General features: G+C 38.3%; 2 protein-coding genes across 2 annotated transcripts in view; one reads left to right on the top strand and one right to left on the bottom strand.

Annotated features, from left to right (window-relative positions):
- LOC112048859 (uncharacterized) overlaps positions 1-17,109 on the top strand; it is a gene marked incomplete in the record, with an annotated part of 21,877 nt that extends 4,768 nt beyond the window's left edge. The window contains 8 exon segments of the mRNA XM_052890094.1: positions 2,226-2,381; positions 3,052-3,120; positions 4,591-4,661; positions 5,870-6,025; positions 8,552-8,661; positions 9,460-9,573; positions 11,598-11,719; positions 12,239-17,109. Of these exon segments, the coding sequence (XP_052746054.1) occupies positions 2,226-2,381; positions 3,052-3,120; positions 4,591-4,661; positions 5,870-6,025; positions 8,552-8,661; positions 9,460-9,573; positions 11,598-11,719; positions 12,239-13,264 (1,824 nt within the window).
- Positions 1-17,127, bottom strand: part of LOC112052522 (uncharacterized) — a 149,237-nt gene that overhangs the window by 14,502 nt on the left and 117,608 nt on the right. The window lies entirely within an intron of this gene.

The raw sequence follows: 17,127 nt of genomic DNA, 5'->3' as shown, positions 1-17,127 counted from the left end.
TTTAATCCGGCCCTTACAGTAGTATCGCTGTAAAAATGGAGTAACTTCTCCCGTTTTCCCAACATTTCCCTTCACTGTTCTGCTCCTATTGATCGTAGCGTGATGAAAAGTATACTATAACCTGCCCAGGAGTAATAGAATAATTGTACCAAGTTTCGTTACAATCCGTCGAATAGTTTTTGTTTCTATAACGAACATACAGACAGACAAAAATTTTACTGATTCCATTTTTGGCATAGGTATCAATCACTAATCACCCCCCTGATAGTTATTTTTGACCTCTCTACAGATTTATTATAAGAATATAATATTTTATAAGTTTCTAATTTTTTGAAGTATAACTTCTTAATGTACGCTTGACCTGGGAAGCATTTTGGTGAATGCGTTACGAAAACTGTAATCCAGCATGAGGCAAGGGTTTTAATATGTGTGCTGAAACACTAAAATACAGGCACAGTGAAACAGTGTTTGTTATTTTAAATTACCAATAGATGGCGTTCTCAGAGAACTTTGAAACAATCCTTTGGTAGAGTTAAAGAACCTTTTGCGATGTAGTTTTGCCTGAAACTCATAGATGGCGTTTTGTTTTTTATTTTTGAAAGAAGTTTTTCATCAGTGGTTTGGTCTACACTATTTTTTTTTTTATCAGAATATCATTATCATTATTATCAACCTATATTTGGCTCACTGCTGAGCTCGAGACTCCTCTCAGAATAATAGGGGTTAGGCTAATGTGGATTAGCAGACTTCACACACACAGAAAATTAAGGAAATTCTCTGCTATGCAGGTTTCCTCACGATGTTTTCTTTCACCGTTTGAGACATGTGATATTTAATTTCTCAAAATGCACATATGTAACTGAAAAAAAAAAACAATATAATATACGGTCGAATTGAGAAACCTTCTCCTTTTTTTGAAGTCGGTTAAAAATTGGAGGTGCCCCTGACCGGATTCAAACCAACGCCCTCTGGAATCTGAGGCAGAGGTCATATCCACTGGGCTATCACGTCCTCAGAGTATAGATATAAATAATATTTATTTGAGTAATTGTTATAAATCTTTTTTTATGCTTCTTAAAGGAGGCTAAAGAATATAGGAATGAGAAACAAAAAGTAAGTAGTAATAATAATGTTAACATGCCATTCTTTTTAGGGTTGATGAGATGAAAGTCTCCCTCCTCAAACCACATATAATAAACTAGCTAAAGCCGCGCGGTTTCACCCGCCTGGTTCGCGTTCCTGTAGGAATACGGGGATAATATATAGCCTATAGCCTTCCTCGATAAATGGGCTATCTAACACTGAAAGAATTTTTCAAATCAGATCAGTAGTTCCTGAGATTAGGGCGTTCAATCAAACAATCAAACAAACAAACTCTTCTGCTTTATAATATTAGTATAGATACATAGCTACACACTTCACTTTCCACACTAGGTGATAAAATGAATTTTTGCACCCATCCACAACAAAAGGGAGGGGAGAATAGCAACTCGATCATATTTTTTTAAACTCATGATTGGTTTGTTAGTTTGTTTGTTGTTTGTTAAGCTTGTTGGTAACAGAAAAAAATAATACAACAAAAAATAAAAAAACAGCTTCAAATATTACTTCGCCGCTTTGGTATTTATACATAATACTATCCTTATTAATATTATAAACGCGAAAGTTTGTATGGATGTTTGTATGTTTGTTGCTCTATAACGCCGCTAATACTGAAGCGATTTAGCTGAAATTAGGAATGGAAATACATTTTACTCTCGATTAACACATAGGCTACTTTTTATCCCGAAAAATTCATGGTTTCCCGAGGGATTTGTGAAAAACTAAATTCCACGCGGATAAAGTCGCGGGCGATATATATATTATGTTTCGGCGGCAAAAATATCTATGTGAAATTTTTGCCGCCGAAACAACACATTAGCAAGTGACGTCATTCATAGAGATAACGCGTGATTGGCGTTTGCAGTGATGTGAATTTATCACGTCACCGCAAGCGCCAATCACAAATCGATGCCTTGTAGCGAATGACGTTACAGTTTATGATTGGCGTTTGCGATGACGTGATAAAAATACGAGATTATTTTCACAAATAGAAATGTGATTAGAGTTTCTAGGCATCTAAACTGCCTTTAAGCAAAAAGTACAGCAGGCAAGTAGCCTTAATTTTACCTACTATAGTGGGTAAAATTAAATTTTGTGCACTGATGTAAAATGTTTCTTCTTAGAAAGATATGAAGAAGGAAGGGGACAGCTACAAGCCCGGGCCGCGCTCGCTGCGCCGGCGGTCGTCCCCTCCGCCGGACAGCCCCCCGCCCGACCCGCGCAACACCCGCGGCAGCAAGAGGCAGCTCGACGATGACGTCAGCAGCATCTCTGACAAGGTACGCTGTCATATGTTCCTTCTCAGGTGACACAAAAAAGAAATAAGGAAGAAAGAGGAGCTACAAGCTCACGGCAGCAAGAGACAGCAGACGATGACGTCAGCAGCATTTCTGACAAGGTACGCTGTCAGTATGTTCCTTCTCAAGTGACACATAAGAAAAACACAATCAAGAAAGAGGATAGCTACAAGCAAGTGGCAGCAAGAGACAGCACGATGATGACGTCAGCAGCATCTCTGAAAAGGTATGCTACCTACCTATTGTTACAAGTTCCCCAATTACAATTGTTAACATTCATTATTTGTGTTATTGTAGAGGAGAGGTATCAGTGTTGGTATAAATAATGCATATGATGACTGAGCTCAGTTGTTTGTTGGGCAGCGTGGACACCGTCACGCTGCCAGTCGCGTTAGCAATTTTATGCAATAATGTCATTGTTTATCACAAATTGTTAAGTGTTTGCATGTAGAACATGTCAGGCAGGGAAGATGAGTCTTTATGCTTTCTAAAGGGATCCCTTAAACCTACACCCAAGGTCACAAGTCCTGGGACCTGCTCAAAAATATGGTACAATCGCAATGTCGCTGCTACCATGTCATAATATAATATAATCTAACGGTATTTTTACGAAGATATAGGCATATCTTAAGTTTGTTTTTTTTTTTTGCAGAAATCAAGGAGATCAGATGAGACGTTAACAACTCCTAAATCAATATTGAAGAGAGAGAAAGAATCCAAGGTAATGTCTTATCCATACTAATATTATAGGATTTTTGCAGTTACCGCGACCGAACCGGACCGCGGCAGATAATACGGGACTATACCTTGCACGTTGTTGAGTACCTTCACCAAGTATGAGCTCTTAATTAATTATGACGTAGCCAAAGGAGATGGTCCAAAATTGTAAGGAGCCCAGGACCAGTCATTGTACCCTGGCGGAAATAGAAGAAATATTTTTTTTACCTATTTTTGATTATACAAATCTACGAATTTACTTTAATTCTTTCGAAATAATATTCATTATCTCCCAAGAAATGCAACATTCATATGGGTAATAATGGCGGATTGATGACGTTTTCAATGCAGTAGTCGATTTGACGTTTGCTGTCAATTGTTACGTCATAGTTGCTATAAGGGCGCCATCTTGATATGACTCAAAAACTTTATTTTATAAGGGTTATAGGGTTTTAATTTTATTTATTTCTTTTTATTTAGTTAGATTTATTCACTTATTTAGATTCTAATAAAACTGTTGTATTTTTTTAAATTGTAATGATACGGGGTACAGGAGTGGATTTGAAATGGACCATCTTCTTAAAAAACGGATTCGCCTCGTAGTGAAACAAAAAAAATATTAATGCGTAATTCTGAAAATTATTTCTTCAACAGCAATTTGTATCTTCTATTCTATATATGTAAATAATAATAATAATAATAATAATAATAAAAATCCTTTATTCAACTAAAAAATACAAATTAAAAAAGAAGAAGAAATTACAAACGAATACTAACAGAGCTTACAAACTACTTAAAGATACCTACTTAAATTATAAAGTTCCTCTGTCTGTACTTAGTATAATATAATAAAGAAATTCAGCTGAATGGGGCGCTACCTCAGCTCGATACTACAGTTGAGAGCTGTAGTGCTGATTTTCAGGCATGACCCCAGGGTGAGCTCACGGATCGATCGGAAATACATTTGCGGCGTCGCTAACAATAATTAAATTACAATAACAATAATTAATTAAATTAGGGGTAAATAATACTATTGACCTGCTTATACATTATAAATAATAAAGGCCCATTTTGGACTTTTTTATTTTTTAATAAAATCCTTGTATTTTTTCTTCCTTCATCCTTTGACGTATTTTAAAATGCAAGGTTAGATAAAGGCGTGTGTTACATGGATAGTCGGAATTATTTGGATTACTTTGTATGAAAAGTTTTTATTTTTTAGCTAAACGAATATTAGTTATGCAGTTTGGCTTCTATATGTGGTCTTGTCAACACCTTGAAGTTATGGGACATGTTGAAGTTATGAACATCCTGTATATGATGCCGTGTAGAAACTGAAAGGAGTGTGGATTTTCATCCTCCTCCTAACAAGTTAGCCCGCTTCCATCTTAGCATCATCACTTACCATCACGTGAGATTGGAGTCAAGGGCTAACTTGTAAAGAATAAAAAAATATGTATTGTTTATGTTACAGTCTGAGGAGATCAAGACAACAAGATCAAGGGAAAAAGAGAATGAGAAGATATTCAATGCAAAAAAAGTCAAGTGAGTTTGTTGTATGAATGGCATGCATTAGGTTTCTGGCTAGAGTAGGCACTACACACAGACTACACAAATAACTCCTCCAATTCTGGTTCGTAATAAGCAGGCATTGAAACCTTTGTGGCGCATTGGAAGTGCTGTGGTCATGGGTTCGATTTCCAGCATGGGTCGTTTTAGGATTGACCTATGATATGCGGGCGACGGGGAGGGAAAGTCGTGGCTGGAAGTGGTGTGCATCAGTTGTGGGTTTATCTGTCATCGTTCCCCCTCCCGGCCCCCGCGGACCATCGGGAGTGTTTCGAACGAATTTGCCGAGCTATAGTTACTGTGTACGGGAAAAGACGTACCGCCAAGCGATTTAGCGTTCCGGTACGATGCCGCTCAGAAATCGTCAAAAGGTATGGGTAGGATGAAATATTACTATTAATGGGTAATCTAATGGTAAAACCCCGCCCCGTTGGTCTATTGTCGTACCCACTCCTAATACAGACTTTCCCGACTAGTTGGAGGGGAATGGGGATATTGGTCATATTTAAAAGATATGGCACATTAAAAAAAAAAAAAAGAATTTTTAAAATCAGTTCAGTAGATCCAAAGATATTCATGTGAGCCGTGATAGCCCAGTGGATATCTCACCTCTGCCTCCGATTCCGATATAGGTTCAAAATCGGTTCGGGGCATGCACCTCCAACTTTTCAGTTGTGTGCATTTTAAGAAATTAAATATCACGTGTCTCGAACGGTGAAGGATAATCGTGAGGAAACCTGCATACCAGAGAATTTTCTTAATTCTCTGCGTGTGTTAAGTCTGCCAATCCGCATTTAGCCAGCCTGGTGGAATTTTAACCCCTCACATTTTGAGGAGACTCGAGCTCAGCAGTGAGCCGAATATGGGTGGATAATGAATGATGATCAATGATGAACTACGGAACTGCTGAAGTGTGACGTCACAAAAGACGGGGGGAGTCTCACCAATCTTAAAGTCAAAGTCAAAATTCATTTATTTCAATTAGGCTTAGTTTACAAGCACTTTTGAAAGGTCAAGATTATGTCATAATTAAATTTAATCTAACGGTGGTAATAATAGTAGAAAACTTAAAACTAAAGTTACGAGGGTTCCAAACGCGCCTTGGTCCGAGAAGAGCCCATAACAAACTCAGCCAAGCACCAAGTGATGATGCACCAAGTAATCTCCAATACTGTCGTGGCCAGAATAATGGTGCGGAAGATGACGCCTCCATCGAGTCCGAAGCCGACGGTCAGCTCCAAGTTACCCCCAAGCCAAACCAAGCCCCGGTGCCAGATCTGTCGGGTCGAGTTCGACAGAAAGAGCTCCCTGGTCAACCATATGCGAACTCATGTGAACAAGTGAGTATATAACTGTGTGTAATGGCACAAAATGACACCCCCATTGAGCCCAAAGCTGACCGCAAGCACCAAGTTACCCCTGACCAAGCCCCAAGTTATCCCACACCAAGCCCCAAGTTACCCCTGACCAAGCCCCAAGTTACCCCCACCAAGCTCCCTGTGTCTAGCGGTTTGCATTCGACAAAAGAGCTGGCTAACCATATGCGAATTCGAGTGAACAAGTGAGTATATATGTGTGTATAATGGAGGGAAAAATTACACCCCTATCAAGCCCGAAGCTGACTGCAAGCACCAAGTTACCCCTGACCAAGCCCTAAGTTACCCCCGACCAAGCCCCTTTGTCTAGCGGCTCGCTTTCGACAAAAAGAGCTCCCTGGCCAACCATATGCGAATTCATGTGAACAAGTGAGTATATGTAATGCGAAAGATGAAACCAAGTTACCCCTGGTCAAGCCCCAAATTACCCCGACCAAGCTCCAGTGTATGTCGGCTCGACTTCGATAAAAAGAGCTTCATGGCCAACTATATGAGTACTGATGTGAACAAGTGAATATATAATGGTGTGAGTGATGACATCCCCTCAAGCCTGAAGCTGACCGCAAGTTACCCCCAACCAAGCCCCAAATTACCTCCGACCAAGCCTCAAGTTATCCCCAACCAAGCCCCAAATTACCTCCGACCAAGCCCCAAGTTATCCCCAACCAAGCCCCAAATTACCTCCGACCAAGCCCCAAGTTATCCCCAACCAAGCCCCAAATTACCTCCGACCAAGCCCCAAGTTACCCCCAACCAAGCCCCAAATTACCTCCGACCAAGCTCCAAGTTACCCCCAACCAAGCCCCAAATTACCTCCGACCAAGCTCCAAGTTACCCCGACCAAGCCCCGGTGATACATCTGTCGATTCGAATTCGACAAAAGAGCTCTATAGCCAACCACATGCGAATTCCTGTGAACAAGTGAGTATTATAATGGTGTATAATGGTGCGAAAGATAACATCCTCATCTAGCCCAAAGTAGACTGCAAACACCAAGTTATCCCTGACCAAGCCCCAGTGTCTAATGGCTCGCTTTTTGACAAAAAAGAGCTCCCTGGCCAACCATATTCATGTGAACAAGTGAGTATGTAATTGAGGGAAGGTATAATGGTGGGAAGATTGACACCTCTATTGAGACCGAAGCAAGCTCCGAGTTACCCCTGACCAAGCCCCAAGTTACCCCCGACCAAGTCCCGGTGAAACATCTGTTGACTCCTCAGACCAATTATTCTATAGGACCTGCCTCGCTAGACGTTACTTTTCTGTCAAAGTATATTATCAACGATCTAATGCGATTATAAACACTGTCTCTATAGTATCGATGTTAAATAGTTGTAATCGTGTTCGTCGGTTAAAGAGCTCCGTAAAATACCTTTTTGTGTAATTTAATTGTGTAAAAAACGGGCAAAAACTTCTAGTTTAGTATAAGATATATATCAAATCTAAGCTCGTTTTCTTCAGAAAATGACAGACAATTTTGTTCGTGACTATGAGTGCGATACAGGTCCTTCTATAATTGGTCTGAGGTTGACTCGAATTCGACAAAGCTCTCTGGCCAACCATAATATGCGATTTCTTGTGAACAAGTGAGTATTGTAATGGTGCGAAAGATGACATAGTTCCACGGATACTGGGCTATTATATTTATTCATCATCATCATCATCATATCAGCCGATGGAGTCCACTGCAGGGCATAGACCTTTTGTAGGGACTTCCAAACATCACGATACTGAGCCACCTGCATCCAGCGAATGTCTGCGACTCGCTTGATGTCGTCAGTCCACCTGGTGGGGGGTCGACCAACTGCTCTTTCTAGTGCGGGGTCGCCATTCCAGCACTTTGGGACCCCAAAGTCCATGGGCTCTTCGAACTATGTGCCCCCTTCAATAAACGACGGACAATGGGGATGATGACTAGGTTTGATTATATTAATTTTCATGATACATTCGGGTAAATAAGGTCAATGTTAACTAATTTATACATAAAAAGCAAAGATTGTCTGGATATTTGCAAAATAAATAAGATTATAAAATTTCAAAATCTACTAAAAATATTTTATCGTAATTAGATGAAAATTCATACAGTTTTAGCTTCCTTACATTAAATGTGTCGTTTTTCAATAAATGAATTATAAACATAAACGCACAAATAACAAAGATATTAGTAATTTTGTTTGAACGCGCATACAAATCTAAAGATCATTACATTGCGTATGACGTCATTACTTCGAGCCATTTTGTATGGGCCGTTTTTCAGGGATCCGCGGCAGCGCCGCAAATCTGACCCTTTAAATCCCTGTAGCTCCGAAAGTAATGATCGCAGACACCCTGTTACTTTTACAAAATTGCTTTACTATTAGCATACTCTTTATTTTATATAATTTAAAAAACTGTCATCATCCCTATTTTGTTGGTGAATTTGAATCGATGCAAGTCTATAGGTATTTGATCTGAGTTGAATGATGACTATTGTTTTTTTTTTTTTTTTAGATCAGCTTCTCCGCCGCCCAAAAAAGAAAACAAGAAAATTGAGTGCAAAGTGTGCGAAAGACAGTTTTTGCACAAAAACCTGCTGGACATTCACAGATGCAATGGCAAGGGTGAGTCGTATTTAAGTAACTTTGTAACTAATTTGTTTGTCACAAATCCTGTTAAAATCATGGATTCTTCGGGATACAGAGTATCCCAACGATATTTAATACTAGAGATAGGGTTTTAGCGCATCAAAACTGAGGCGGACAAATGTGAATAATTGTCTTAATTTCTTTTAGTTTGACGGCCTCCGTGGCGCAGTGGCATGCGCGAAGGATTTATTGACGGAGATCCTGGGTTCGATCCCCGGCTGGGCCGATTGGTGGTTTCCTTAATTGGTCCAGGTCTAGCTGGTGGGAGGCTAGTTACCACCCTACCGACAAAGACGTACCGCCAAGCGATTTAGCGTTCCGGTAGGATGTCGTGTAGAAACCGAAAGGAGTGTGGATTATCATCCTCCTCCTAACAAGTTTGCCCGCTTCCATCTTAGACATCTTACATCATCACTTACCATCAGGTGAGATTGTAGTCAAGGGCTAACTTGTAATGAATAAAAAAAAAAATTTTTTTTTAGTCGATTATTACTACTACTAGATCTAAATATCGTCGACAATGTCCATTAGTGTCTTCAGGATGTGTAAAATCATACAATACAATACTTTTCGTTCGTTCGTAAGGGATTTTTAATGAGACGTCATCATGGCCGATAGTGTTTTAGCTCGTATTGTCAAAAAAATATTTAAAAATTAAAATTTTTTATGTCTCAAAAAAATATGATAATTTTTTTCAATCTTGTAGACTTATAATGAGCGATTAAAGACCGTTTTAAAAAAAAAGTGTCAACAAGCCTATTGTTAATATTTCAGTGAAGTCAAGCAAGCCCGCACCGGAATCGAAGTCCGAACCGAAACCGTCGAAGCCATCACTAAAACCACCGACCGTCAAGCGTGTTGTTCCTACAAAGAAAAAGGTTTACATAGGTAATTCACATTTTAAAATCCCAATAGAAATCAAATCCCAATCCCCAAGATCTAGACATTTGCCTTTTGTCCAAACAAACTAAGCTTATAGTACTTGTAGAGCTTACTGTGCCATGGGAGACTAACATTCTTAAGGACCACAGTATAAAAGTGAATAAATATTATGACCTAACAAATGAACTAACTAAAAATGGCTATGTAGTTAGTCTGTACGTCGTAGAAGTAGGTGCGAGAGGATTATCAGCAAAATCTCTCTATGACTTGCTTAAAGACCTTGGCCTCTCTAGAAGTGCAGCTAGTTCTGTATTAGGAAAGGGTATCCAAAGCTGCTCTAATAGGATCTTACCAAATTTGGCGGCAGGGAGAACAACACTAGCGGAGGAGGGGAGTCTTAATCGATTGTCAAGGAATTCCTTAACCCTACAACCAATGGTTACAAGTCCGGGACTCTGCTCGGAGTTTTTCTCTCTACCACGCGATGGACCCGGCACCTGCACAGTGAATCCATGGAATGCTAAGATATTGGTCTCGTTAGTTAGACAAATTACATAAGAACCTGCCTCGCTAGACGTTACTTTTCTGTCAAAGCATATGATCAACGATCTAATGCGATTATACAAACTGTCTCTATAGTATCGATGTTTCATTGTTGTAATTGTGTTCGTCGATTAAACTCATCTATCGTGTTGCGGCTGAACTGTTACTCCACCACCATCTCTTACACTATGATGAACTGTTATAGTAAAATGTCCACCATCTCTTTCACTATGATGAACTGTTACAGAAAAATTTCCACCATCTCTTACACTATAATGAACTGTTACAGTAAAATGTCCACCATCTCTTACACTATGATGAACTGTTACAGTAAAATGTCCACCATCGCTTACACTATAATGAACTGTCACAGTAAAATGTCCACCATCTCTTACACTATACTGAACAGTTACAGTAAAATGTCCACCATCTCTTACACTATGATGAACTGTTACAGTAAAATGTCCACCATCTCTTACACTACAATGGACTGTTACAGTAAAATGTCCACCATCTCTTACACTATGATGAACTGTCATAGTAAAATGTCCGCCATCTCTTACACTATACTGAACTGTTACAGTAAAATGTCCACCATCTCTTACACTATAACGAACTGTTACAGTAAAATGTCCACCATCTCTTACAATATAACGAACTGTTACAGTAAATTGTCCATCAGCTCTTACACTATAATGAACTGTTACAGTAAAATGTCCACCATCTCTTACACTATACTGAACTGTTACAGTAAAATGTCCACCATCTCTTACACTATAACGAACTGTTACAGTAAAATGTCCACCATCTCTTACACTATACTGAACTGTTACAGTAAAATGTCCACCATCTCTTACACTATAACGAACTGTTACAGTAAAATGTCCACCATCTCTTACACTATACTGAACTGTTACAGTAAAATGTCCACCATCTCTTACACTATAACGAACTGTTACAGTAAAATGTCCACCATCTCTTACACTATAACGAACTGTTACAGTAAAATGTCCACCATCTCTTACACTATAACGAACTGTTACAGTAAATTGTCCATCAGCTCTTACACTATAATGAACTGTTACAGTAAGATGTGAACGTTGTGTGTAGGGTTAAAGACGTCTTTGATAGTTAACCAACACTCCCCTTTACCACTCAAGTCATTCTTTCCACCTATCCCAAGTAACAGATAAAGAATTAAACAACAAATAATGAGGACGGCTCGAATACCACGAGCACACTGAAGTCGTTCCCGCCAACTGATCGCTACCCCTCTCTAACTCCCTACTCTTTACGAAACAAATCGCGCTACCTAGCGTCGCAACGAGCCAACACGAGATCGAGCGACGTCATATTTTAGACTACTATTTCCAACACCACTTTTACACTATGAGGAACTGTTACAGTATAATGTCCACCATCTCTTACACTATAATGAACTGTTACAGTAAAATGTCCACCATCTCTTACACTACGATCGGTTACAGAGCCGGTGATAGACCCGGAGATCAAGAAGCAGCTGCAGCCGCTTCAAGTGAGAATATCCAAGTGCGACCCGCTGCTAGAGAACAAGATCGGCGACTATTACGACGCTTCGGATGTAGACTATGTGAGTATTAAAATCTATACTAATAGTCTACAAGCCCTTGAACAAAAATTTCATGTGAAATGGACCAACATGAATAACGCTTAGAAGGCTGTTACTATATCAGAAAATAACTCTGAGCACTATGCCGTCATTTCTGAGCGGTACAGGTGAGTACGATTTTATAGTCGAGAGAGATTTTATAGTCATTAGTCAAGAGGTAATTTATAAATAATAAAAAAAGAACTACAACATGTGACTACAGCGCCCTCATTTAGTTTCTATAGTCTGGCAAGATCGTTGATAACACTCGCATGATATGCGGGCGACGGGCGGAAAGACTGCGCGGGTGTGAAATCGTGCGTGACGTGACGTGCATCAGGCGTGGGTTTTTTTCTCATCGCTACACGTCCCCCGCCCCGCGTTACATCGGGAGTGTTACGAACAAGGTTGCCAAGCTAAACTCTTGTGTCGCATTTTACTCATTAAGATTTTGAATGCTAATTTTTGTTGGATTCAATATATTTTGTCTATTTCCCACAGGACTACGGGCTTGACAAAACATGCGTATATCCATATATATACACATTCAGACATCTACGCATTAAATCCGAGCCAAGCTACATGGTGAACATAAGTGACGAAATCAAAAACGCCTTTGACCTAGATGACGAGACTGACGTCACTGACAGTGACCTAGATCTAGACACTAGTGCAGTGAAAACACTGAAAAGTCTAGCACTGAAAGCAGTGCCTGTTGATAAACTAGACCAAGTACCGAAGAAAAGTAAAAAAGTGAAAGCGGCCAAAGCATTCGACTCCATATTGAATTCTAATTATGATTCTGATTTGAATTTGGGTATCAGTAATATAATAAATAGGTTAGATGACGATAAAGATAAAAGTTCAGAGACAAAGAATAGTGATGTTACACATAAAATCGATAAAACTGACAGCGATTCTTTGTTTGGTGACGATAACTCACCGGCTATAACTAATAGTGATTTCGATACGCTGTTCGATGGTGACGTCACTAAATCTGACGACGTCACAGATAAAAGCACAGACAAAGATACAAAAGAAGATTCTGAAACGTCAGAAAGTAATAGTAAATTTGATGATAATAAAAATGATGCAATAACAGACAACGATTCCAATGAAACAAAAGATACAATAGAATCTAATACAGAAGATTGTAGCAAAAATAGCATTGATAATGAAAATGATTCTAAAAATGATAATGAAGAATCAGAAAGTAATACAGATAGTAAAGACAAAGATGATGCAATTGTCAAAGATGTTGCCACAGACAACAAAGAGGCGAATAACGATGAAACACACGTCAACGGACAGACAGAATTGCCTAAAGAGTTCAATATGGACGATTTAGAAGACGTTAGTGACACAGACATGGAAGATGGTAAATTGATGGAAGCAATAGACAATCAGATAAGTGAGAGCGGGACGGCGAATGTTAAAACTGATGTGTGCGAGCGGGACAAGGTTACAGACGATGCGACAGTGAAATCTACTGATTTAGAGAGTGTATCTGATGGTGATTTTGAATAAGATCTTAAATCTATTCCGAGAAGTCGGTTTAGCTTTGCATGTAGTTGTGAGATGACATTATAAACACGTTTGTGTGTGTGTACAATTCGGCATAAGAAATATATACCCTTATGTATTGTTTATTTGTGAATAATAATTGTGAAATTTGGGAATCCCTACCCCTACCCTACCATCTATACTAATATTATAAAGCCGAAGAGTTTGTTTGTTTTATTGAACGCGCTAATCTCAGAAAGTACTGGTCCGATTTGAAAAATTCTTTCAGTGTTAGATAGCCCATTTATCGAGGAAGGCTATAGGCTATATATTATCCGCGTATTCCTTTGGGAACGGGAACCACGCGGGTAAAACCGCGCGGCGTCAGCTAGTATATAATAATAAAGCCCTTTTATTTTCTCCTTATAACACTTACATTATTTTTTTTTGTAACAATAATTCCTTAAATCTAGTGTTAGTATATATAATACATTAGGTATGTTAATTTTTTTTTTTTATAACACTTTTGAAATTACAAGCATCCCTCATAGGGTATAGACCTCCCTCAGTTCCTTCCACTTGTTTCTGTCTTTTGCCATTACAGTCTATTTTCTTCCATATGTATAGGGTTTTTTTTTTTTTTTATTCTATACAAGTTAGCCCTTGACTACAATCTCACCTGATGGTAAGTGATGATGCAGTCTAAGATGAAAGCGGGCTAACTTGTTAGGAGGAGGATGAAAATCCACACCCCTTTCGGTTTCTACACGGCATCGTACCGGAACGCTAAATCGCTTGGCGGTACGTCTTTGCCGGTAGGGTGGTAACTAGCCACGGCCGAAGCCTCCCACCAGCCAGACCTGGACAAATTAAGAAAATCTCAATCTGCCCAGCCGGGGATCGAACCCAGGACCTCCGTTTTTGTAAATCCACCGCGCATACCACTGCGCCACGGAGGCCGTCAAGGTCTACCCTACCATAATAATAATAATAATAATAAAAGCCTTTTATTCAAACAGTATTACAGTTAAAATTATTATCTATCTTAAGTATTCTATTACTGACATTTTTAACATAAATATTATATTTAATTCCTTACATTACACACTTAATTATTTGTTTTGCATCAATATCCCTCTATCTGTCTGTATGCCACTGTCGGCAAAGGCAATCCTCCAACTTTCTCCATTTTTCTCTATCCTGTGCAGTCCATTTTTCTCTACCCCTACCCAAACATATTGCTACCCTAAGTTCTCCTGGATCTAAGTTACTTCACCAATTTTCAGCCAAATCGGTCCAGCCGTTCTTGAGTTATAAATAGTTTAACAACACGACTTTCTTATAAATGTACTAGCTGACGCCGCGCGGTTTCACCCGCGTGGTTCCCGTTCCCGTAAGAATACAGGGATAATATATAGCCTATAGCCTTCCTCGATAAATGGGCTATCTAACACTGAAAGAATTTTGCAAATCGGACCAGTAGTTCCTGAGATTAGCGCGTTCAATCAAACGAACAAACAAACAAACTCTTCAGCTTTATTATATTAGTATAGATATAGCATCGATCTCATATTAGAAAGTGGATGCACAATCAGCGACCAAAAAACGTCCTCACCCAATGAGTGCCAAGAACAACTTCTTGGCACTCAATTCAAATAGCCGCATTTGCAAATTCAACCTTAAAACAGGAGGTTTAGGGAAGGTTTCATAGATGATAAAAATTAGATAGATAGATAGATAGATAGATATACTTTATTTGCACACCACAAAGACAAAAACAAGTGAAATAAAAACAATTTAGGAAGAGATCAGCATACAAAAGGCTGCCTTATCGCTAAGTAGCGATTTCTTCCAGACAACCTTCAAAAATTAACATAATTGACGCGAAAACCTTCAAAACAACCCTTTTCTATTTCCCATACATACGTCAAGGGGTAGGGTAGGGAAAGGTAGGGGTAGAGTAATGTAGGGTAGGGAAGAAGTGCACATAAGGGTATATATTTCTAATGCATCATCTTAGACCATAAAGAAAAATATTTTGATGGGGTTTTCAAAGATTATGAAAAAGAATTTTATTTTGATTTTCGTTGTTTTTTTTTTGTTAATAATAACTTCACTATTACATAAATCATTGTTATTCGCTTATTTTTAGGGAAAAAAAGGAAAACAAATTCTCTTTATTACAAAAAAATATTATATATTTTTTTTATCAAATACTAGTAAGCTCTTGACTGCAATATCACTTGATGTTAAGTGACAGTGCAGTCTAAGCGGGCTTATTTGGTAGAGGTGCAAGATACAAGGCATCGTACCGGAACGCTAAATAGCGTGGCGGTACGTATATGCCCGTGAGGTAATACCAAACCAGACCTGAGTAAATTTAGAAAATGTAAAATCTTTAATTTAACTGAACCAGAAATGGAACCCTGGACCTCTTGCAACTTTACCAACTGCGCCAAAAAACTCAGATGAGTTTAATATCCATTTTAAACATTCTGTGTGAATACTTTTTCCAATGTACGAATATATACATATTATTATGAGCTAATATATATAATTTGTTTTTTCTAATTATTTTCTCTCAAATAAGTAAAGTGTGTCATTTTTATATTTTTTTTATGACGAAATAATGGATAACTTATATTTTATAATCTAAATAGAGATGAACATATATTATATATAATAATTCCGCTTCCAAAGTAAGAAAATGTTATTATAAGTTAATAAAAATATTTTGAACTGATCACTTCAGGGCCAGGTCTTATTATTAAGGATATGGAGCATGAACCCACCATGCTAGTCCAATGCGTTGATAATATTTGAATACTTATGTGGGTCCACACTAACCGTAAACGCCGTGAATTAAGGCGTTAAACCTTAGTGTAGCTACGATTTAACATGTTAATTTTCACGTTGAATGGCGAAACTGCAATATTGCATTAAAAATTAATGCCTTATTTAACGCATTCAAGGGCATTAACGTTTTCAATTAAGTGTGGCCCCAGCATTAATGTTCAATATCAAATATAATAGCATGCTCTCTGAGTCATAAGATCACTAACTTACTCCGGGTTGAGAATTTGTACTCCAAAAAGCTCAAAGGTTTCGAACCCAGGACCTTCTGATTCAAAGCCACAACCACTGGACCCAGGTGGCAGTTTTAATACGGCAAAATAATGAATAGAGACTTTATTTTATTTAGAAGATACAGTGTTATGTAATGGCACAGATACAGTGTGATGTATCTTCAGTTTCAGTGTGATGTCATAGTATGGATACAGTGCGATGTCATAGCATGGATACAGAGCTATGTCATGGCACAGATACAGTGCTATGTCATGGCACAGATACAGTGTGATGTATCTTCAGATATAGGACGATGTATCTTCAGATACAGTACGATGTATCTTCTAATACAATGTCGATGTCATAGCACAGATACATTGAGATGTCATGGTACAGATACAGTGCGATGTTATGGCACAGATACAGTACGATATATCTTCAGATACAGTGCTACGTCATAGCACATATACAGTGAGACGTCATAGCTTAGATACAGTGTTATGAAACTTCAGATACAATGCGATATCATAGCACAGATACAGTGTGATGTACCTTAAGATACAGTGCGATGTCATGGCACGGTAGTGTAATGTCATAGATAATAGATAGTTTTAATTTTGTTGTCTTGTGGTGCACAATATTTTTTTTTCTAGTTTTACCTTACATAAGTTAGTTTTATAAGAGATAAATAAGTATAATAATAAATAATTATAATAAACAAATAGGTATATCCCTACATTATTATTAGAGTAATAAGTTTATTGTAAATATGAATCTTAATATTATAGTTGATTATTTTGCAACGTTGAGTTTTATTTTAT

The sequence above is a fragment of the Bicyclus anynana genome, chromosome 27 (genome assembly GCF_947172395.1).
Source record: "Bicyclus anynana chromosome 27, ilBicAnyn1.1, whole genome shotgun sequence".
NCBI lineage: Eukaryota > Metazoa > Arthropoda > Insecta > Lepidoptera > Nymphalidae > Bicyclus > Bicyclus anynana.
Note: the sequence above shows the minus strand (reverse complement) of the source record. Positions and strands in the feature narration are given on the sequence as shown.